General features: G+C 49.3%; 1 protein-coding gene across 1 annotated transcript; it reads right to left on the reverse strand.

Moving 5' to 3' along the window:
- Positions 1–12,303: 12,303 nt before the first annotated feature.
- NPBWR2 (neuropeptides B and W receptor 2) lies at positions 12,304–13,302 on the reverse strand (the record flags this gene model as incomplete). The annotated part of the gene is made up of 1 exon (XM_082293031.1): positions 12,304–13,302. The coding sequence occupies one exon, from the start codon at positions 13,300–13,302 to the stop codon at positions 12,304–12,306; it is 999 nt and encodes a 332-aa protein (XP_082149157.1).
- Between the last annotated feature and the right edge of the window lie 3,108 nt (positions 13,303–16,410).

The following is a 16,410-nucleotide window of genomic DNA, read 5'->3' on the forward strand; positions in this document are numbered from 1 at the left end:
CTAGGCATGGAAATCCCCATGGTGGCTGTCGCCCAGCAGAGTCCGACCACCCCCACGTCAGAACTAACTCAGATAACGGCCCTTTAGCAGGACCTCAAAACTGAGAGGTGTGAAACCAAGGAAACAATTTTGGGGGTTGGGAAAACCGGATACTGCAAGAGCACGCAGAGAAAGTGAGCCCATTTGATGCATTTTTAATTCCAGTGCATCCTGCACTATGGAACATGTTTGAAATCAGCCCTTTGATTCCTGCAAAACCCTGGGGTTTGCAACGTTATTGAGAGTTTGGGAATCAAGGGTTTAAAATAAGCATTGCTCCTGGGGCTTATGCTTCTGCTGCTGGGAGACAGACAAAATGTGAACTCTTGCATTGCTTTTGTCCTCCCTGAGCGGAGATGTTAACGGCTCACGTGGCTCACCAGGCGCTCCTGTGCGGGTTTTCCTCCTGTGCCATCGCTCTGAAATCAGACTTTGCTGCAGCCAAAGTGGGCAGGAGCCATCAGACAAAACCCAAGATCATCTCGAGGATGAGTCATCGTGCAGGGAAGGATGCAGGGAGGGAGAGGAGGGAGCTGACGGGAAGAGAAATTCAAACTGCCTTCAAACGCCAGCTCCTGGAGATGGGATCAGCAGTGAAACCCCCTCTCAGAGGGGAGCAGAGGGAGAGAAGGGACTGTCAGAACTGATGACGTAGCTCCAAAGAGGAGGAAGAAAAAAGACCGAGGAAATGAACACAATTCCTCATTTACATGCTGCTACAACTTTTTTTTTAAACTCTATATTTCCAGTGTAATAATGGACAGAATGTGTCTGTATATACATGTCTGTAGTGGAATAGGTGCAGATACCTGTAGGATTTCTCCTTACCAAGCATGCCTTGGGCATCTTCCTCGGTGAGAGGAGGAAGGAATGAAGTGGCCTATAGACACATGTATTTATGTCTTGGGGAAAGCCGTTTTGGAGAATGGCAGCTCTTCCAGAAGACATGGACATTCCTGGTGGGAGGAGGCAGCCTAAACCAGTGCCACCTGCTCCACATGGGATAAGCGGGCACAAACCATACAAAACGTGGGGTTCTGTGGTTTGTTTTATGTTTTTAACTGAAATGAGATCCACGATGCTGAGAGCACGTGGGAAATGCTGCCCAGGTACCAGCCCTCCTGCCAACCATGGATTGATTTTCCTCTCCCAGAGTAGGCCAGAGCTTTGTGCAAAATGAAATGTCCTGTCATTTCACTCGATAACAAAAGCTTCCCCAAAGAGTTTCACCACCGAGTGCCCTCTGTGCTGGGGAGGGCAGCAGGCTGGGATTCTCCCTGTAGCACAACAGCCCAGGGAAATCTGGGCAGTGGTGGCCAGTGGTGCTGACAGGGGAGCAAATCACCAACCTCCACCTGGAGAGGGGAGGTCTCTCAACTTGAGAACCAGCAGCGTTGTCCAGACTGTACAGATTCCAATGTGAATATATTTCTTGTGCTCTGGTCTATGAGATTCTGTAGTTTTAATGCATTGATTTGCCAATATTTTAATGCTGTCTTGTTCTTTATATATGCTGTACAAAGGAATCAAATGTTATATTTCTATGTAGTGTTTCCCTCATGGTTGGGCTTAAAATATAGATGCAATTCCAGTGTTCCACGTGTAGGACCCAGATCCCTTGTAAACTGCTCAGGCTGGGAGGATTTTGATGCTGATTAGCATTTGATTGGGAATCTGGATGGATACCAGAGCAAACTTTGCAATTAGCACTTCCCCTGACCAATCTGGAGGGAGGAGGAAATCTGGGCACTTTAAGCACTTTGTAGTGGATGTTAATCCCTGAGCCCTCACCAGAAAATCCCATATAAACCCCAGGCATGTGAAGAACAGCTCCTTGAGAACTGCATTGCTGGCAAGCTTCAATCATGCCTTTGGAAAAACTGGATTTTAGGTGGGATGTTATTTGTGGGTACAGTAACAGCATTGGGCAGTGAGTGATCTTGGGTCCTCTCAGCCCCTCTGCTGTGGGATGGTCTGATGGGGTCTGGGAATGGTTGGGGCTGAAGCTGGGAACTGACTGCCGGGCTGTTCTTACCCTTAGGGAGCAGGAGAACATTCATTGGTGGCTGGCTGAGGAACAGTCACCCTCCCTTTGTTGTTCTTGGCTGGGTTTTTAAATAGATTTATGTCCTCTGAAAAAAATATACCCGTGTTTGGCATTTTTTAAATATGGATTTTGTTATAATGACTATGCTGCAACGATCTCATATATTCAAGTACTCAATAAATGTGTGTTTTGGGTATTTCCATGGCCCTTGCAGTGAATGTGTTTAGGCATTCTGTTCAATGCTCAGTGGAGTTTGTTGTAAGAAGAGCAGCAAACACCTGAAAGCAAAACTTTATTGTACTGTGCCTCTGGAGTTACAGGCTCATGGTCAGCTGGATGGCTTTAGTGCTGGCTCTGTAATTCCCTTTGGAAGTGGTTGTGTTGGTGTGATTTTTACAACTGCCGCAGTGTAAATGACAATTAGGTGGCTACTTGTGTGCTTTAATAAAGGACAATAAAAACTCCTGTGCCTTGGATGATAATCTGGAAGAGTTAACTGGGTGGATCAGGAATGTCTCAGCCCATCCCTTTTAAGGGAGACCAGTGGGAACTTTTGTTACACAGGAAACTTTGTCTGTAGTTAACATAGGAACAGAAGATGTGAAAATGCTGGAAATTGGGTCCCTGGGTCTTGCAAAGGGCAGCTGTGATGTGTAGCCAGGGCAGCAGTGCAGGCAGCTGCTGCTGTTAGAGGTGAAGTCTGCTGAAGGATGAAAACAAGCTCTTCCCACATCCTCTCCCCACAGTTCCCTGGAGTTATGGGGTTAAGCATGACCTGGGAGAACAATAAATTGCAGAACTGCTCTGAAAATAAAGCCAAGGCCATGTTCTGTAGGAAAGATAGATCAGCCAGTGAGATGTGCAATAAGGAATATTGATAAGGAATATTGATTTCTGCACAGAGATCAATATTCCTACCCAAGCAGGTAAATATCAGGAGAGGGGTTTTTATTAGCAGTGGTGATTTTCTTCTTAAAAAAGAAAAAGTAAATTGGTGAGAAAAAAATGGAAATCTTTATTTTTCTTCTAGTTCAATTAATTATAAGTATCCAGGGGTGGGTTCTTACAGCAAAACCATAAACCAAAGTGCTTTATTCAGTATTATGGGATTTATTAATGTGCTAAGTCTTCTCTCTGCTGCTGTTGGCTGAAATCAAGTGCTGGAAGAGGCTGAGGAATGGATGAGCTGGGGACTGAGCTCTCCCCCAAGCAGCTCCCTGGCTCTTGGTAAGTCTGGCCAGATCTCTGGTTTTGCAAGAACCACATCTCCCTTCCTCTTCCTTAGCCCACAACATTCCCCCCTCCATGAATCACAACTTCTAACAGCAGAAATAAGGAGCAGAATTTACACCTTCACTGAGGTTTGGATGGACAACATCCTCAGGCACATTGTGCAGTTCTTGGTGTTGCTCTCTGCAAAGGCCAGGAGTTGGTCTCTGATCCTTGTGGGTCTCTTCCAGCTCTGGATATTCTGTGGTCCGTGGCTTTATGCCATGGGAAGAGCTGAGCTGGGGAGGTGCTGCGTTTTCCTTTACTGAGCTGCAGATCAGATGGGGGTTACTTGTTTTGGGTGAGCATTCAGTTGAAATCCCTCTCCCCAAGCCCACTGCCCTCAGGAGGCACAAAGCCTCTTCCTTGCTCTGAATGCCTCTGTCCCCCACAAAGGCTGGTCCCCAGGGCTGGAAACAACTTCAGCAGGTGGGAGAAACCCTGACTGCAGAAAGACCAAAGATATGTTGAGCCCTTGTGGTGCCCTCTGCTCCAAAGCTCGAGACTTGCCCTGATGAAGACACTGCCTGATGGTGAGCAATTGCCATGTCTCTTTTTCCAAGGTGTTTTCATGAGGAGCTAGACTGTAAATATCTTTTTTAAAAAATTATATTTTCTTTCTATTTTTTTCCCACAAGAAGGCTTGTTAACTCTTTAAAGAGCTGTCACTGGGCTCCAATCTCTCTCTGGGTACTTTGGGATATCATGGCTGGGTAGGACAATGCGTGTCCAGAGAAGGATGCCTCTCAACCTGCAATGCTTTATAGGGAAGGTGGCTATTCCGTAATTAGAGCCTCTTTTTTTTAAATGAAAAGGATCTCCAGCAGCAGCTGGTGTGGGTGCAGCCTTTGATATCTGTTCAGCAGAGAGACTCAGACTGGCAGCAAAGCAGGCTCTGACAGAAAAACTCCAGCCTGCTTTCCCGCTCATTTTGCTGTGCTCCCCCTCAGCTATTTTTGTGGGTATTTATGCAGAAGCAAATTTCTCCTTCCTTCAGCAGGAGCATCTGCTTCGGACACATCCCAGGCCGCAGCCCTGGCTGTGCCTTCATGGCCTCATGCTGCGTTGCCGTGCGAATCTCTGTGGCAGCAGAGCTGCATCGCCGTGACTTTGCAGAAGCGGCCGGTAATTCACACCCCTGATCTTCACCTCCCAAGCCCTGCCCAGGGCTGTCTGAGGGACCAGCTCCTACTCCCTGGCCTTCTCCTTTGCTGAGGAGAACCACGGAGCTGAGATGGGAGGGATGGAGGGTAGAATCCAGCAGCACCAGCTGTGGGAGGGAAAGCTGTCCCATCTCCATGGTGAGGATTGCTTGTGAGGTGGGGAGGCTGAAGAAGGGATAGAAAGGGGAAAAGGAGACCTGTTGGAGTGAGTCCAGAGGAGGCCACAAACATTCTCCAAGCGCTGGAGCATCTCAGCTACAGAGAAAGGCTGAGAGAACTAGGGGTGTTCAGCCCAGAGAAGGCTCTGGGGAGACCTTAAAGCCCCTTCCAGTGCCTAAAGGGGCTCCAAAAGATCTGGAGAGGGGTTTTAGACAAGCGTCTGGAGTGACAGGATAAGGGGGAATGGCTTCCCACTGCCAGAGGTCAGGTTAGATTAGATAGTGGGAAGAAATCCTTCCCTGTGAGGGTGGTGAGGCCTTGGCACAGGTTACTCAGAGAAGCTGTGGCTGCCCCATCCCTGGAAGTGTCCAAGGCCAGGTTGAAAAAACCTGGTCCAGTGGAAGGTGTCCCTGCCCATGGCAGGGGGTTGGAATGAAACATCCTTTGAAATTCCTTCCCACCCAAACCAATCTATGATTCTGTGGTTCTATGAAATGGAAAGTGGGAAGGGTAGCCGATAACCCAAAAGTCCTGGTGCTGCTTAAGGAACAGAGGTGCACTGTAAGAAAGCAGCGCTTGTGCTGTGTGATGCTGATGGGTGTTTGGCACACGGTTTTTTGGGCCCCTCATTGTCACGTCTATTTTGAGTGGCCCACAGTGGCTGCAGCACCTGTGCTCTTGCCCATTTAGACTGGGGATTCATGACACCTTTGCTCAAAATGTGGTAGCAGAAGTACCAAGGCCAAAGCTCCTTTTGAAAGAGGGAGTTTTAGGACTTTTCCAAGCCAAGGGATTGCTATTGAAGTGGGTGCTGTTAAATCAGAGTCCCACAGCTCACAAACTCCCTTTGTTCCTGCTTTCAGCACTCTGAAGCTTGGATAGATTGCATGATAGAACAAAATAATCAATAAATAGAGCAGTATGGTTTCGTATCTTGGCAACGATGATGCTGCTGAACCATGTAAACTGACTTTGCTCTCTCTCCCTCAGGGCACAGATCCCTTCTGGCTGCAGGGAAGGAGTGATGCCGGCTCTCCACAGTGCTGGGGGACACAGACAGCCCCTTCCCCCATCCCAAGGTTTCTGCTTCAGCAACCCATAAACCCCCTAAGTAGTCCCTGGGTTAGAAAGTGCTCAATATCCTACCCCAGCTGGGATCACCTTCACCCCCCAGGACAACATCTCCCATGTTCGGATTCACAGAATCTCACAGTCCTAGAATGGTTCGGGTTGGAGGGGACCTCAAAGATCCAACCCCTTGCCATGAGGAGGATCCTTGGGAATTTGGTCTTCCTGTGGCTGAACTGCTGGAAGGGTCTCTGGGAGGAGATCATATCCTGTTCAACCAGTCTACTCTTGCAGCAAAAGGGGTTTTTCCTCCAGCCTGTGTTATTTCTGAGAGAGGATGCAGCTCCAGTGCTGATGGAGTCTCCTGCTGCCAGCAGTGGTCAGGGGCAGCATCGCTCCTTCCCTCCCCTCAGGGCCTAAAGCCAGGCAGGAAGGGCTGGAGCCTGCAGCAGCAGCAGCACCAGCACTGCCAAACAGCACATTTTCAGTGTAGCAAAATGAAGAATGATTCTTCAAGAAACCAAGCATGAAACTTGATTTTTTCCAAGGAAACCATTGAAAGAATCAGCATCTTCCCATGGACTGGTTTTGGCTGCATTAGATCACCGTTTTCCTGGCCATAGAGAGGAGCCCACGCAGAGCTGGAGCTGGCTCTGTCCCTTCAATAAACATCAGCTTCTCTGTGTGTTTCCAGCCTGGCATGTGCAGTGAATACTCCGAAAAAAGCTCATGCCATGCTGATTTCATTCAGTGATAGGGAATAAAAACAGAAGCTCTGCAGTCAACATGAAATTAAGATTAATGGCTTTTCAGCTTGATTTCCTCTGTGTGAAACAAACCCCTGTATTGTGATTCGGCTATTTAATGTTTGCTCAGTGTTAGGTGTTAATAGCAACTTCTCCACATGCACAGGTCACTTGCTCACATATTTTGGAGTTTCCCTCATCTCAGCCTTGCACTGCTCTTGCTTTGCTTAACCACAGAGGAGATCATAGAATCACAGAGTGGGTTGGGCTGGAAGGGACCTTAAATGTCATCTATCTGACCTTCATGCCATTAAAATTTCCAGAGATAATCACCTACCTCCAGGCACCCAGCGTAAAGGGGCAGAGAACTAACCCAGCCCCTGGCGCCAGTGTTTACCCTTCTCCCCGCATTTCGGAGGTGATGGGGAGGTGGCAATGGAAAGCCAACCAGGGCTCTCCCTGTGCTTTGCTTTGGCATCTGCACCGGGGCTTAATTCGCTTGTGCTTTGCTGGAAAGCTGCTTCATCTTCTGGTGAGTGTCAGTGATGCCACCGAGCCCTTCTGCCTGGGGCTATCCACAAGGTGTAGGATGAGCTCAAGACCAGGCTGGATGGGGCTCTGAGTACCCTGGTTAGTGGAAGGTGTCTCTGCCCATGGCAGGGCGTTGAAACTGGGTGATCTTTAAGGTTCTTTCCAACCCCAACCATTCAGTGATTCCATGACTCTGTGATTCTGTGAGCTGTTGGCTCTGACCTGCCCCATGCATCATGAAATGGTGGCCGTCAGCTTCACATACCAGCTCCTGGTCAGCATGGATGAAGGAGCTCAGCTGGGTGTGACCACGGCAGGAAGGATCCCACTGAATCCATCACACGGATAAGGGAAATTTAATTACATCCGTAAGATTTCCATCAATGCTGAGCAGCAGCAGGCTGGGTCTCAGGGGAGATTTTTCATTGCATTGAAATCTGACTTTATTAATTACCAGTCTCTGATCTCATTTGAGGGTTAAGTTTATGAAACTGAATCCTTATTTCCCTGATTTCCTTATTCAGCTGGTTTATCGCGTCTTGTACAGGGGATGGTTTGGACCTTAGAAACTCCCAAGGTGTCCTACACTTGGGGCACGAGCTGTGCAGGAGAAGCATCGAGGCACGGGGAGGTGGTGGACATGTGCAGAAATCCTGGTGAAAGACAGGGAAAGAAAACACATCTCAGGAAAACTGAAAATGGGGATGGTTGCCTGCTGTCAAAGGTCTTGATCCCAAACTATAGTTTATTTGACCCCCCAAAGGGAACTCCCCCTTCCCACATGGGTGGCAGCACCTGGAGTCCCCACCCCACCCAGCCAGGGAACACTGTGGTGGGGGGCTTTAGCAGAGTGACCATCAGCCTTTGGTGCACCCCAGGCTGTTCACTTCCTCATGGGGAAAGCTTCCCATCCTCTGTTTATCCAGGAAGCATCAGACTTGGCTGTAGGCACTGAAGAGAGTGCCTGGTTTTTATCTACACATCAAATCTACTTTTTTTAAGGGAGAAAATAGCCACTGAACAGCTCTTGAAGCTTGGGACTAGTGTCTAATTCCACTCGAAGAGCTTTGTTAGATAACTGCAATATTTTTCTGAGAGAACAATCGAGGCTTGTAATTAAAAGCCATTCAGGCAGCTTTGATCCTTCCCTCTGCATCTTCACTTACCAAACACAAATGCCAACAAGGACTCATGGCAATATTTACTGACACTACTCTTGGCCTTTGCCTTTAAATCAACTCCTCTTCCTTGCTTGCAGTCAAAAGAAGGAGGAGGGAGGGAAATGTGGCAATGTGGCATGTGGCTTTTCAACAGGGGATTCTTTAGAAAGATTTTTTTTTTGAGGGTGCCTGATATCATAGAACCATAGAATCATTACGTTTAGAGAAGCTCAACCAGTCCAAGTATCAGCTCAGCCACACCACCACATTAACCACTAAACCATGTTTTATTTTTGTCTTTTTCTCACGTAAAGATGCTTCTGAGAGGTGGGCCATTAACTCTCAGTGGGGTATTATTTCTCACCCAAAAATCGTGATCAGCCTTAAGGGAGGCAGTGTGAGACTGCCTAAAACCCAGGGGATTAGCGCTCCCCGGGAGAACAAGCCGCAGCACAGCTCGGATGAGGACAATTGATCCAAACAGCCAATATTGCTGCGGCACGAAGACTTCAAAAGCAACAACTGCTTCCGATCCCCCGCCTCAGCTCAGATGCCTGCGTTGAAAGCCTGCAGTGGGAATACGAGCCCTGTATGAACCTAATTCCGGTTCTGGGACGGGAAATGACCCCAGGGATGATGGAGCAGAGTCCTCCGCGGCCGTGTCCTCGTGGGTGTGACAGAACGAGGAAGGCGATTCCTTCCCGGAGCAGGAACCTGCTGCTGCTGCTGCTGCTGCTGCAGTGGGCAGGAACTCCTGTTGTGTCCTGGGAGCTGCGTGGCTGCACCGCACCTCTGCACTCATTAACACATCCCGGACTGTCCCAGAAGGAAATTTCCCCGGCTTTTAGGCTGAGCTGACTTCCCTGCACAGTGCATGGCTGGCTGGGAAGGGGTTAGGACAGGAGGGAGCCCTGTGGGTCCCTAATTCAGCGTCCTGCGACCCTGCAGACCCCAGACGGGATGTTTGCTTTAGGAGGGGATTTATTCAGTGAATCGTTAATGGGGTTTATTTCCCCGCTTACAGTCTTTAAGCTGCAGCTGATGTGGGCTGGTGTGACAAGCCAACCCCAGCAGTGGGAGGAAATTCAAAGGAATGAGCTGGCGTGCGGGGTTTCCCTGGGGGAATCTTGCGCTGGGAGTGGGCAAGCATCTCCTTGGAGGTGTTTTCTGCTCTCCCGGATGGAGCCGAAGCAGCCTGGCCTCGGATGCTGTGCTCCGAGGGTCTGCCCGGGCACGGGCACCCCGCGTTTGCCGGCTCCCCGCAGGAGCAGGGTGCCAGGCTGAGCCGGCTGCGGGAGATGCAGCGATGCTGAGCCGAAAGCAGACAGTGCCGCTCAGCGCCGCCGGGCTGAACCGCACCGCCCCGCCGGACCGAACCGCACCGCCCCGCCCCGCCGGGCTGAACCGAACCGCACCGCGCCGCCGGGCTGAACCGCACCGCACCGCACCGCCCCGCCCCGCCCCGCCGGGCTGAACCGCACCGCACCGCCGGGCTGAACCGAACCGCACCGCCCCGCCGGGCTGAACCGAACCGCACCGTACCGCCCCGCCCCGTCCCGCCGGGCTGAACCACGCCGCGTCGCCGGGCTGAACCGCCCCGCCCCGCCGGGCTGAACCGCACCGCTCCGCCCCGCCGGGCCGAACCGAACCGCCCCGCCCCGCCGGGCTGAACCGCACCGCCCCGCCCCGCCCCGCCGGACTGAAGCTCACCGCCCCGCCGGGCTGAACCGCCCCGCACCGCCCCGTCCCGCCGGGCTGAACTGCACCGCCCCGCCGGGCTGAACCGCACCGTCCGGCCGGGCTCGCACCGGCCTCCTCGGGGCTCCGCGGGAGCTGGAGCCCCTCCTGAGCACGGGAGGAGACCTCGGCCTATGCAAATCCGTCTCCCCTTGGAGCTTGGCACCCCAAAAGAGGAGCCAGCACTCATGCGTTCCGTGTTTTACACGGAGAGAATCATGCGTGCAGCAGGATGATGCTGAGATGGCGCTGCTCGTGCTCAGAAAGGGAAGGCCCAGGGGATATAAACAATTTCTCTAAGTGCCTGTGGAGGGTTCAGAGAGGAGGGAACCAGACTCTCCTCAGTGATGTCCAGTGACAGGACAGGAGGCACAAACCGAGATGTGGAAAATTCCATTCAAGCATAGGAAAGAAACTCACTGTTAGAGTGGTGAAGTACAGGAACAGGCTGTCCCCAGTAGCTGTGGCATCTCCGTCCTTGGAGACATTCAAACCCAACTGGACACGGTGCTGGGAAATTTGCCCTGGATGACCCTGCTTGAGCTATGCTGTGATTCTGTGACTGTCGTGACTTGTGATTTACAGAAAAGCTCCAACAATGTCACTGTCAGCTCTGAAAGGGGGTGACTCACACTGAAAAGATCCTTTCCATCTAATGTAATGCAGTAGTTTAACCACCTAATAAAATCTATTGCCTTTCCTAGGGCCCCAATGCCAATGAACTGCGATGTTGCAGCTAATTAGGCAGCTTCTGTGAGAGGTGACATAATCTGAGTCAGATTTCTCACGCAGAAAGGTTTTTCCACCTGGAAAGCCCACTGCCAGCAGGTGGCAACCATGCTAAAGCCAAATTCCTGGCGAAGTTTCACCAGGAAGAATGTGTTCTCCTTCATTGTTCTCGCAAAGTTAGCACCTTCAATATGGAGAAGGCAACACAGTGATCTTGCACCCGTACATCCGTTTTTAGTTTTCTAAAAATTAAATTGCCACCATGAGGTATTGAGGGTTTTCAGTTTTGGCATTGGGGTGCTGAGGGCACTGAATTGCCCCAAGGAGCCTCACCTGGGGTCTCCACCCACACTGTCACCCTCTAAGAGCCCATTTAAACTGAAAACTGCAACCCGGAGTCTCCACCCGCATTGCCACCCTCTGAGAGCCCATTTAAGCTGAGAACTGCAGCCTCCTCTTCTTTAGTTTTACCTGTTCTGCACTTTGCTGGGGGAATTTTGACAGGTAAGAGCCGAGCTTGGTACCTGGGGACTGGGGAAAAGCTCGAGAGAAATATTTTAGCTCAGACAGCCTTCCCAAAACCAGTAACACATAAACCTTGCAGGGCTAAAGGGTGTGAGAATGAGGTTTCCAAGCTTTCAATATGGAGTTTCTGATCTCCAGACTCTCCCATTCAAGTCCTGGTTATATCCAAGTGTTTTGACTATTTATCTGTGAAAGAAGGAAATTTTATCTGCAGTGCTCACTGGAGTGTTTCTTGTGGCTTACCAAACACCTCAATTTTGTTACAAACCTACTGTGATTTATTTTATAATAGGCAAAATGCAACATATATAGCAAAGAAATGGCACAAGTAGCATAAATTTTCTCTTGTGAAAGAAGGACCAGTCTCTTTTTTCCCCCAGGAGGTTTATTTCATTACTCACTCTTAAATAAATATGTATTTGACACTTAACAGGAACAATTAGTTCAAAATAATTTCTAACACAAATTCCCACAGTTATCATAGTATTTGTATGGTGTGTTGTTAACTCTATTTTTGAGGCTCAAATCTTCCTTTTGGTCTAAATTTAACAAGTAAGAAAAGAGGAAATTTGTGGTGGGGTGGAAGATGGACATCCTTCAAAATCAAAAGAATGCAAAACACACAGGAACGTACATGGACATGAAAATAGTTTCTCTCCCAAATACTCATCTTCTGTCTGTTTTATTGATATTTCATTGAAAGTGCTCATTAGCTCTGCTCCATTAAACAATCCTCCCTATTAACACAGTGATGAAGAACTGAGCTTTGCACTCATCTGGAAATTGGTCTCCAGGCTGCCTGTGCTGTACAGCAGATGGCAACAAAGGACCACTCTGCAGCAGTACACCCCTGCAAAGGAAATGTTCTGTCCTTAATAATTCAGAGTGTGCAATTAACAATGAGGGTATGGAAATGCAGCTCTGAGAAGCTGGTAGGAGCAAAGAGGGGAAATACAAGAGTTGCAAGTGGGCAGGACAAACCCTGTGGCTGATGAGGATTATAAACAGGCCACACATTACATGTAAACCAAAGAAAGGACATTGTACATTCATTGGCTGCCCCTCCAGTCTGCAAAGTTGCCCCTGAAAAGCCCTGGGAGGGCAGGGACTTGCCATCCCCAACCCCCTGTTCAAGAAGTTCTGCATTCCAGCAACTTCCGGAAACTTTTCCGAAAACTGTCATCCAGGAAAGCGTACAAGAAAGGATTCAAGCATGAATTGGCATAGCTTAGGCTGGTGATGAAGTAGGATATTCCAATGACCATGAAGGTCTGGGGTAGGTCAGTGGTCAAAGCCACGATGGTGGCCAAGTGGAAGGGAGTCCAACAGAAGAGGAACACAGCCAGGACTATGAAGACCATAATGGTGACTTTCTTCTTGGCTTTGTCCAGGGCTCTGGCATTGGAGTTCAAGTGCATGTTCCTCAGCTTGTAGAGCATCATGGTGTAGAGGATGCAGATGGTGGATACCGGAATGGCAAAGCCAAGGATGAGGGTGTAGATCCTGCTGGCTTTGAACCAAAACCTCTCAGGCTTGGGGAAATTGAGACCACAACTCTTGATCTCCAGGTCGTCGGTATAGACATTGGCAAAGATGATGAAAGGGAGGACTATGATGGTGACCAGCATCCAGATGCACAGGCTGACAATCCTGGCTGCTCGGTACGTGCGATGGGGCATCCTCTTGGACCTGACTGTAGCCAGTACCACCAGGTACCTGTCTATGCTCATCACTGTCAGGAAATAAATGCTGGAGAAGATGTTGTAGTGGTCTATGGACAAGATGACCTTGCAGAGGATTTCCCCAAAGGGCCAGTAGCGGAGGAGGTGCTCGGCAATATTCATGGGCAAGACAAGGGTGAACAAGTCATCGGCTATAGCGAGGTTCAGGATGAACATGTTGGTCACAGTCTTCATCTTGGGGGCCTTGAGGATCACATAGATGACAGCAGTATTGCCTGTGAGCCCCACAGCACAGATCACAGAGTAGATCACAGGCAGGACAACGTAGAAATCAGCTGCCTGCTCTTGGAGGGTGAAGTTGACCCTCATGCTGTTTTCCAGGTAGCAGCTGTTGCCTGCATTGCTGCAGGAGCTGTTCAGATCATCCCAAAAGGAGCTGTTTCCCATGCCTGTTGATCACAGACCACCCTCAGATGCCACTGAAAGCCTTGCTAGCCCAGAACTGAGAGCTTTTCTGTTTGGCTGAGTGTTTTTTCCCCTCCTGTGAGAAGCAGCTGTTACCTCATTTAGATGCAGCTTATTTTGAAAGGTGACTTGTGAGGCTGCATAGACCACCTAACTTACCTCTCCACCCTGTTGGAGAAGTTAGATTTTGGAGTGATGAGGCGGGAAAAATATGTTTGGAAGACATAAGGCTCCATGAACCATGGAAACGAGAATTGTGACTCTCTAAATAAGTCAAGGAGCTCTTCTTTCCGAGAGCATTCCGGTGAGCTTTGGCTTTTCTTTGCTGGGGGAGTTGAGTGGCTCCGGTTCAGCTGTCTGCAGTGAGAGGTCTCCTGGGGCTAGCAGGAACAAGGAGGCAGAAGGGGGAGTTTCGTGCCTGGCTGGCTGTTCACAGCCTTGGAGGACCTGAGGGATGGCTGCTGTTTCACTGGCACAGTGCTTGCTTTCTGTGCCGGAGCAGAAGTGTTCCAGTGGTTAATTAGTGCCTGCCTTTGTGTCGGAGTTCAGGCTCTTCATGGACTGGGATTTCACAAACAATGAAGAAGTTTGTGACACTGCTACTCCCCACTCCCAGGGTCCCCTAGCAAAAGAAGGAGGGGGAAAGATAGTTCAGGGAGTATTTCTGAAACAAAGGGTTAAAGGGATTTATCCTGCAATCAAAGTAGACTTTTAAGCAAGGGTGGGCTCTGAACTTATTCACTGTGAAGACCATCCCCAGTACAAACAACTGGCAGCACCCCAAACCAGGCAGAGATGGACAGACAAACCTGTAAATCTCAGAAGTTCAGGATTAATCAGAGAAGAGGGGAAAAAAGTACCCTGAAAGCAAATCCACTTTAGAGCACAGCAAGAATCATCCCATCTGTAGCATTTGCCACATCCATCACTATTGCCTGACCCATACTTCCAAGAATTCCTCCACAGGGAATGAACAAACAACCGACCCCTACCCCCACTGTGAAGATCAAAGGTTTGGCAACTGGTCCCCAGGCTCTGCAAAGAGAAGCACCTCTCTTCTCTTGCATTTTGTTGCAATAAAGTGAGTGGGACTGCCGGCGTTGGGGATGGAGGGCTGAAGTGTCCCTTACCTGGGAAGCGGCTCCGCTGCCTCCTCCAGCACCTGCTGCTTGCACTGGTGAGCCTCTTCCCTCTAATCCGAGTTGGAGGAGGGTCTCTGGGTTGCTGACGTACCGGGATTTGCAATCAGATCAACATGATGCTTCTGTGTGTGTGCGCATTGCATGTCTGAGCAATTAGCACTTGCTCAGACCAGGGAAGGGGGGGAAACAAAGGTTTTTCTCTCTGCAGGGTTACTGAAATAGTAAATACGGTGGATGTTCTCTTCAGAAATGAGGGAGATGTCGAGGGACACAGGCAGCACCCAGGACTGGCTGAATGAGGGATGCATGAAACGGTGGGAAGCGGGGGATTAAATTGCTTCAACAGGGAATAGGGCTGGCTTTAACAAAGGGAGTGGGAGGAGGGTGAGCAACATTACAGCGTGCAAAATAAATAAACAGACGTACCTTGCCAGATCTGCGCTGGTTTTGGCTGCTCTGGGGCAGTTTGGCCGAGTTTCTCCAGCTGGGTCTCTGATCCAGCTTTGGAAATTCAATGAAATCCTTCAGATGTGCATCAGGAGGTGCAGGAGTCCCGTGAAACTTGTCGGAAATGCACCACAGGTTATAGAGCAAACCCAGCAAGAATGTAGGATCACTTTACCAGCACGTCCCTGGAAAAAAGAAGAAAAAGGAAGTCAAGAATCTTTTGACTCTCCTCTAGTGTTTTAAATGTTGCCTGACCTTTGTTTCAAGACAAGGCAAGGGAAAACACAGGCATCCACGAGTGCCTTGCCTGGCTATGTGCATTTAACCAGGAGGGCCAGCTTGTAGATAGCCATGTAGCCAAGAACTCTGTTTAACTTTGCTCCTTTTTATATCCTTCTGGCAAGATCATTGTGCACCAGTAGCTGGGTGGGAGTAAAACATTTCCCTGCACTTTTTAAGGCCATGGCTATAACTGACTTTTCAGCAGACGGGATTTTTTTATGCCCAATGTACAACTCTTCCAGATATTTTCTGTATATTGGCCAAAATCTAACCAGACATTGGGCTTAAGGAAAATTAAACAGGAATAGTATTGTCCAGTTATATTGCATAGGAATGATATGGATGACGCTTCTTCAGATGAAACACCCCCGGAGCTTTCCTCTTGCCTGTTTTGGGAAAGCTGGTGTGGTTTACAAGGAGTTGTAAACGAAGCAAGGTATTGATGGATCTGCAGAGGGGAGGCAGTTTCCAGGAATTGCTGTTGTCTTTTTCAGAGAAGAACATGCAGGGAGGCAGAGAAATTTAGGAGAACGTGATGTTACATCTGCTGGTCTGTCACTGTTCCCTGGGACAAATGGATTTGAAAGTGATTTTCATCCACAATCCTTTGAGGCTTTCTGTTTTTCAGCATAAAGTATATCTCTGGTCTCTGGGACAGCTTGAAATCCATCCTTTCTCTTCCCAAACTATATTTTCTTGGAATTGGCATCATGCTGCTGTGGCCAGGGGTCATGTGCTCAGGTGTGTGTGTGTTTTAGGGACTGTGGTGAAGGGCTGGCAGCTGGGGGGGGCTGCAGTGCTGATGATGTTCCCTTGTGCTTTGCCCTCTGCCTTGTGCCTTACTCCTCATTATCCATAGTGAACATGCTCTCCGTGCCTTGGTTAGGATGTGCTTAATTAAAATAACCTGTCAGAGATGAGATGGAGATTAATTAAATCTCATTGCCTGGTGTGGGTAGAGGGGCTTTTGCTTCTTATATGCCCCAAACAAATTACTGGCACCTGCTTTCTGAGCTCCTTGCCTGGTTCTCCAATAAAACTTGTTTCCTTTGGGGAGAGCAATTGCCAACAGATCTAAATTCATGTAGGAAATTGCTTTGTAGCAGGAACCATTCTACTGACAGAGAAAATATTTCCTCTGTGTGTCTCTGGGTCCAATCAGGGCCAGAGGCTGTGCACAGAGGAAACCGATCCATGGATATTGGTGTGATGGGGAGTG

Source organism: Coloeus monedula (genome assembly GCF_965178545.1).
Source record: "Coloeus monedula genome assembly, chromosome: 17".
Taxonomy (NCBI): Eukaryota; Metazoa; Chordata; class Aves; order Passeriformes; family Corvidae; genus Coloeus; species Coloeus monedula.